This window comes from Anopheles merus, chromosome 2R (assembly GCF_017562075.2).
Source record: "Anopheles merus strain MAF chromosome 2R, AmerM5.1, whole genome shotgun sequence".
Lineage (NCBI taxonomy): Eukaryota > Metazoa > Arthropoda > Insecta > Diptera > Culicidae > Anopheles > Anopheles merus.
In genome coordinates, this window is record NC_054082.1 from 57,690,754 (window position 1) to 57,698,286 (window position 7,533).

At 46.4% G+C, this 7,533-nt stretch overlaps 1 protein-coding gene across 1 annotated transcript; it reads right to left on the reverse strand.

The window, feature by feature from the left end:
- Positions 1-5,327: 5,327 nt before the first annotated feature.
- Positions 5,328-7,321, reverse strand: LOC121600475. The gene is made up of 2 exons (XM_041929105.1): positions 5,766-7,321; positions 5,328-5,676 (listed from the first exon to the last, which is right to left on the reverse strand). The coding sequence occupies exons 1-2, from the start codon at positions 7,319-7,321 to the stop codon at positions 5,328-5,330; spliced, it is 1,905 nt and encodes a 634-aa protein (XP_041785039.1).
- Between the last annotated feature and the right edge of the window lie 212 nt (positions 7,322-7,533).

The window sequence follows — 7,533 nt, forward strand, 5'->3', positions numbered from 1 at the left end:
TTGCGGCAATGTACTGTTGTATATCGTCGATTGAATCACTGGATGTTACGACAACCCGGGCATCTCGGTTATACAAATACTTTACGCTTGTCACTATCGAGCAGATCTCCACATTAAGGTGACAGTCAAATGGCACAACCACGGATTATAAAATCATCAATAGATGAGCGTGCGGCAAACCACGTTTCTGATATTCAATTACATTAAAACGATCCAATTTCAGGTCAAGTGCACCAGCCGAAAGATCTGTCAGGACTGCCTTCAGCTTTTCCCGGAAGACGCAAGCCGTCAGGTTTTATCGATTGCTCGCATTATGTCCGGGAAGAGGGCTTCGATGACTTCCGTCCACTTTGGATTACAGGTAACCGTGATGAAAAGGTCAGGGTTTCCCATAGCCCGCACGATGGCCATCGCATCTTGGTGTGCGCAGTACCAATGTACCATGGCTACCGGGGTACGATGGTGCAAGAATGATTCGTGTTCCTGTTTGGTTTAATGTGCGCCCGCCATGTTCAGCTCCAGGTTGTTGCTCTGTGTCCATCACACCTGCGTACATGTCAGCACGCAGCTGTGACTGATGCTATCGTTGGTACTTTAGTCGCTGCTCTTCAATTTTGCAAGCCTGGTCAACGCAGTACTGCTGCATCAGGCGATGTATTAGTGTATTAGTACTCCGATGTATTAGTGAATCATCTCCATCTCGCATAAACATTCGGTCCTGCGTGATTTGCTTCATCAATAGTATAATTGTTTTCGTTCAGGCCTTGCCCTCGTCGGATAGTCTTTGGAAACCCGAATGTCCTACCAACTTCTGCATGCGGGTGTAGCAGTGGGTACTGCAAAGTGTCGTGCATCTGATGAGCTTCGAACAAACGCTTTAGATGGCCGGAGGCACGTATCTGCAGTACAATATCACGTGATTGGCCCTGGTCGCGACCGAAAAATATTCCGCATATTTTATCTGCGGTTGGTCGATTATAGCGCCGCCGATCTAGTCCTAGTTGCACGTACGCCGGTACCTGACCCAGTAGCCGTCCAAAGGTTCGATGGCATAATGCTCCCTGAATACGGTATGTGAAAAGACCGCCACCGTCAAGAACAGTCCGATCCTGGCGCACAGTATCATTTGCCCGTAAGGATGGACCCATTGAGGTAAATGCAAAGGCATTATTATAAAAGCAAATGTTACGCATGAATTGGGCGTTGTCGAAAAGTTTAGATAATTCATAGCGTGGACTGGAAAAAGACGGCAACCTGACCTGCCAACCATTGCACCACAACGTTCCAGTTTCGCTTTGTCACTTTTGTGCAGCATAGTATGGACATGGTTCGCGAGCGCCCAGCCAATGTCGTTCTGGCCAGTTATATGATATGTGGTGGCCGAGTACCAAATTGATCGTGCGTGTACCATAAATATTGTGAAACCTCTTCTGTCGTATTGCTTCCCTCTGTTGTCGTAACTGAAGCTGGACGGCATCAATACACATTGGAAGCTGTACGGCTTCTTGCCCACACGTCACACATTAAATTGAATTTTGAATATTTGACCGTTTAGCTTTACGACGATAATAAAGTTCACTTTGGTGCATACGTTTCAAACAATTCATCTTAACCGCCAAGTCCTCGTTCGGCGGGGTTGCATACCTTGCCATCCATCCTAGTGGGAAAGATACTACAGGTGTATTGTTTTCATGTTGCACCGTTGGTCCTTGAGCTACTGCAATACGTCGACGATGCCAAAACTCTGCTTGTAGCTTAAGATTTAGGCGAGCTGTACGCTCAGCAGACGTTTCTTCGGGTGGAGTGACATACCTTTGTAGCCATGCATGGTTCGCGAGCACCTCACCTTCAACTGTAGGATCTGAGATTTGTTCGTCTTCTGTTGTGTTCATGATCTACAATAAAAATTAGAAACTTTTTGTTATAGGATTTGAATTTAGAGTGCAATTAATTTTAAGTTTACTTACTTACTTATCCGGCGCTACAACCGCTTTGCGATCTTGGCCTGCCTCAGGAGTGTCCAAAACCGCTCACGGTCTCGCGCCTTCGTCTGCCAGTCCGTTATCCCGGCCTTAATAGCGGACGCCTCCACGCCATCTTGCCACCTCAATTTGGGCCTACCACGCCTCCTCTGTCCTTGTGGACGGCCTAAAAAGACTTTACGGGCTAGGTCGTTCGTTTCCATACGTACAACATGGCCAGCCCACCGGAGCCTGGCGAGCTTGATACGCTGTACGACAGTGAGGTCGCCGTACATCGCGTATAGCTCGTCATTATAGCGGCTCCGCGGAATTTTAAGCTTACCTGTTCTTATTTAATGTTTGAGCTTTTTAAATCACTTTATAAATACTGCACAACTTCACATACGTATGGACGACATTCTTTTGACGAAAATATGGTTGTCATTTTTCGTCCAACGCCTTCATTGATGAATCGCTATGTCAGTGCAAAGTGTGCAAGAAAACCAAAAATCATCCAAGCATTCCGAACCTAACAACAACTCACTATGCAACATCGTCTCACTATAGAGTGAAAAAGTAACATACGGCCCCAGCACAATTTTTCGATCGATCCGGCTGTCATTTTGGTGTCATTTGACACTCATTTCACCGTCAAGGTGTTCATTTTACTGGTCTTTTTGAAAACTGGTATACCATGACACTCACGAGCAAAATGAACTATGCTACAAAAATTCGATCGTTCCGCTTTGTATGGGGATAAATCCGCGACGCATAGAGCTGCGGAAATTATCGAATATCAGAAAAATGCCACAAATCAAGGTTGATGTTTTTGAAAAACGTTATGTAAAAGCAAGTTGGTAAACGTTTTGGTTCTTTTTCAATATTTTGGGTGATTAAAAATTATTTATTAATTATTTAAAAAAATTGTTTACCTCGGGGGCCAGGTTCATGAAGGGGTAAAAAAGAAATAGTTATACTGTCAGTTTTACGTAAGCGCCTATCGAATTTTTTCGATCGAAAAATTGTGCTGAGGCCGATGATCTAGTGAGAGATTGAAAATGGGAAACTTCTTGTAAAATTTGTTATATGACTAGCTTAAGATGGCCCGGTTACAGAATTTTACAACAGCATCCCGAGTGTTTTTGTATCACTCGAGACTGTACTCCAACACCTTCACATGCAGTCCTGTTTCCCCAACGTCTGTACAGTTACTATTGCTGGTGTCCATTCTAAGCTTGAACCTATGACGGGCATGTTCTTAAGTCGTTCGAGTTGATGACTGTACCACGGGACCGCCCCATCGTGTTCTATCGTGTTTGTTCTAGAAGCAAAGTTCTTTCTTCAACTCAAACTTAAAACGTGATCTTTTAACTCGTAGTTTACTGCACTACTTTATTGCTCTAAATCTTACAACGTAGCAAGTAAATTTCGCGGCGGATCGGTTAAAAAATTTCACGTACGCTTTCTTACGCTTTCTGACTTGATCTCATGGCGCTCGCGCGATGGCCGTTTTTCGATTCGCGCGGCGATGTTTTTTTCTGCTCCCTCTGGTAACGGCAAATCGGCGACGTTTCGGTTCGGCTGTCAACGGCTTATCAATAAACACAAATTGTAAACAACAATTTGTCACTTTTCGCCGACCTCGTTGTTTTCTACAACATTCTCCCGCCCGGTACGTTGCTGGTATACGCAACTTACCCTACTAAAGTCGGCGATCTACTTCCGTTCATCGTTCAACCGTTACGCTGGTGCCGCATCACCACAAATACGTTCTGGGTTTGGTGGGTTGACCGTATCGTTCTTCATTTGTTAGGTCTACGAACGTCCAACACGGCTATCTTCGTTGCAGGTCTTTCGATGATTCCGCTTGCTGTCTGCACGGTGGCTCGCCTTACTTGGCCGTCGTTGGCTTTAACCACTTCTATCACCCTTCCTTTCGGCCAACAATTCCTCGGTAGGTTGTTATCAGCAATCAACACTACATCACCTTCCTCGATCGGACGAGATGGAAGGAACCACTTTGTTCTGCGGGTCAGGGTCGGAAGGTACTCGGCTATCCATTTTTTCCAAAACAAGTTGGCGTTACACTGCGACGCTTTCCATGTCGACTTTACGGCCGTCGCTGTATCATCGAACGGTGCAGGTGGCTTGATGCCGCTTGAGCTGCCCAAGAGTAAGTCATTCGGTGTTATCGGTGGTGCCAAAACGTCGTCTAACGGCACGTAGGTCAGCGGTCTCGAATTGATGATCATTTCTATTTCAGCCATGGTAGATTGCAATACTTCGTCGTTAGGCAGGCGTGGCAATTCGAGTTGAGCAAAAACTTTTTTCACTGACTGGACGAGGCGTTCCCAGCAGCCTCCAAAATGTGGAGCGGCCGGCGGATTAAAGGTCCACTTCAAATCAGGGCTAGTAAACTCTTCTAACAAAGTGTTTTCGTCGACACTCTTTCTGGCCTCCTTGAGCTCTCTCGAAGCTCCTACGAAATTCGTACCTCGATCACTAATGATCTCTCGCGGCGTTCCACGCCGAGCAATAAAACGCCGGATCGCCAGGATGCATGACGAACTCGTCATTGAATGCGCGATTTCTAGGTGGATGGCTCGTGTTGTTAAGCAAGTGAAGATCACTCCCCAACGTTTCTCCACGCGGCGACCAACTACTACGTTGATCGGCCCGAAATAATCTATCCCGGTACATGTGAACGCACGCTGAGCTATAGCCGTTCTTTGTTCAGGAATGCACCCCATCAACGGCGGCTTGGGAACTGCTTTTCGATTAAGGCAGTGTTGGCAGTTTTTTCGAACCCGTTTATACTCCGATAGCAATCGCGGTATATGGAATCTGGATCGCAATTCATTGATGACGGTCTGATGGTTGCAATGTTGATATATCACGTGGTAGTGATGAATGATTAAATCTGTCCCTACATGTTGCCTGGGCAGTATCACGGGCATCCGAAGCGGTTCGTCCACTGCAGTGCAGTTTGCAAGCCGGCCACTTATTCTCAACACACCATGGTCGTCGAGTGTTGGTGAGAGTTTGTACAGTACGCTACATTTCTCGATGCCTTTTGACCACGGATGTTTTAATGTTGGAGGATTCTCGAGGCACTTGATTTCTTGCGGAAACGCTTCTCGCTGAATTTGTTTCAGTATTATCTGTTCAGCTCTTTGAAGCTCTTCTTGTATCAGCGGTTCTGTTGCGATCGGTGTTTTATTCGCCCTATGAGTGCAATTGTTCAAAAATCGAACGACATATCCAACGGATCTCAGAAGTCTATTCCACTTAGAAAATCGATCGATTTGGATGAGTGGCTTAGTTGTGACATGGAACAGCAAGTTGCGACGTAGTTCTTCTGCTGTATCATCTGGTCGTGTCGGTGAAGCTGGCCAATCGCTCTCCAGCTGCCATAGAAAGCTCGGACCCTTGAGCCATCTGCTGTTGGTGCTTAAATCGGGTATTTTTGCCCATTTCGTACCATCGTCTGCCACATTGGCCTTCGTTGATATCCACTGCCAATCGTCTACTTTGGTCAACTCTAAGATTTCTCCGACTCTGAAGGCCACGAATTGACTGTATCGTCTGTGATCTGAACGTAACCAACAGATGACGTCCCTTGAGTCCGACCAAAAGATTGTTCTTGTGATTATTAAACGATGTGATTTGTGTATCGTATGTGCGAGCCGTGCGCCAATCACTGCTGCCTGCAATTCTAAACGGGGAATCGATAGAAACCGTAGCGGTGCTACTCGAGTTTTTGAACCTATTAGAGCGCATTCTATTGTTTCTCCTTCTTCAAACCGGAAATAGGCAACCGCTGCCATCCCGTTTTCACTTGCGTCGCAGAATATGTGAAGCTGTACGTTACCAGGGAGGGCCGACGTACGCTGGCGGTAGCACCGTGGTATCTTGATCTGGCAGACGGCAGGTAAAATGCTGGTCCACCTTTCCCACTGTTCTGCTAAACGGCCGCCAATCTGCTCATCCCATCCGACACCAGCGCGCCATATTTCTTGCAGCAATACTTTCAGGAACATCAACACGTTCCCCAATAGACCCAAAGGATCGTAAATCCTCATAAGGATACGCAGCACTTCGCGTTTAGTCGGCAGTTTCGCTCCTGCCAGTAACTGCTCGTCGTTTCTAGGTGAGACTTTATACGTGAATGTGTCGGCTTGCGTGTCCCACCACATTCCCAATACCTTTTCTGTTCTCGTATCTGTGCCAACGTTAACATCCTTCTCTATCTTTACTGGTACATCTAGCTGTTCCATCACCAAATGCGAGTTCGAGAGCCAGTTTCTAATCTCGAATCCGCCTTTCGCATGCACGTGACGTACGTCCTTCGCCAGCTTAATTGCTTCGTCTTCAGTTTCGACACTGGCGAGCATATCATCGACGTAATGCTCCTTGACAATACATTCAAAGGCACGAGGAAACTCATCTCTATACTTTTCAGCGTTCAAATTCTTTACATAATGCGCGCAGCAGGGCGAGCACGCCGCCCCAAACGTCATAACGGTAACAACATACACGTCTGGAGCCTTATCAGTCTCGCCACCGTTCCATAGAATCATTTGACTGCGCTGATCCTCGGGTCGCATAGCCACTTGAAAGAACATCTCCTTGATGTCTCCTACTACGCCTATTCGATGCTCTCGGAACTTATACAGGACCGTCAGGAGGTCTACCAGCTGATCTGGACCCTTTAGCAGGAACGTATTTAGACTGACTCCGTTAGACTTGGCGGCTGCGTCGAACACTATACGGATTTTTCCTGGCTTGTTAGGATTCGTTACCGGAAATGTCGGCAAGAACCAGTCTGTATTCCGTTTATCAGCTATTTCGCTTGGTGTGAGGCGCCGGATGTAGCCCTTTGTTTCGTAATCGTTCATCTTGTCAATGATAGCAGCTCTCAACACCGGATCTTTTTGCATTTTTCTTTGCAGGCATTCGAAACGTCTTATGGCCATGAGTTTACTTGGTGGTAGCTGAACATTGCTATACTTCCACAGTAAACCTGTTTCATAACGATTTCCTTTTAAATGAGTCGTGGTTGCAAGGATCTCCAACGCCTTTTCATCATCTTTAGAGCCAACTGGATGGGGCGATTTGGTAATGCCCATCGAATCGATCGCAAAATATTTCTTAAGCTCAATATCGATTCTATCGTCTGTGCTATCTACACACGGGCAAACTTGTGGGCTATGATGGTTTAGGAAGCCATTCGCGCCATTACCGGTATTCGTTGGGTACGATCCATACACTATCCAGCCCAATCGTGTCTTGGCGGCAACAGGTTCATGTGGCTTTCCCTCACGGTATGTCATCGGATTACCTAGATGGCAGTTATCCATACCAATGAGGATCCTAGGCGTGATGTCAGTGTATGAATTAAGCTTTAAGCCTCTCAAATGCTCGAATGTGCTTTGAAGTTTCTCTGCGCTAAGTGACTGTCTCGGTAGCGCCAGACTCTGTACGGTATGCACATTTGGTAAGACATACACCTTGCCGATTTCATCACGTCCTGACAAACTTAACGATACCCTCACTGAATTCTTCTCCTCTC

What these genes read in the sequence shown, in the direction of transcription:
- LOC121600475 (XM_041929105.1), bottom strand. Translation starts at nt 7,321, where the DNA reads ATGGATAACTGCCATCTAGGTAATCCGATGACATACCGTGAGGGAAAG. An exon ending in GCAGCGGTTGCCTATTTCCG is followed by an intron (nt 5,677 to 5,765) that starts GTTTGAAGAAGG and finishes TTCCCCGTTTAG; the next exon opens with AATTGCAGGCAGCAGTGATT.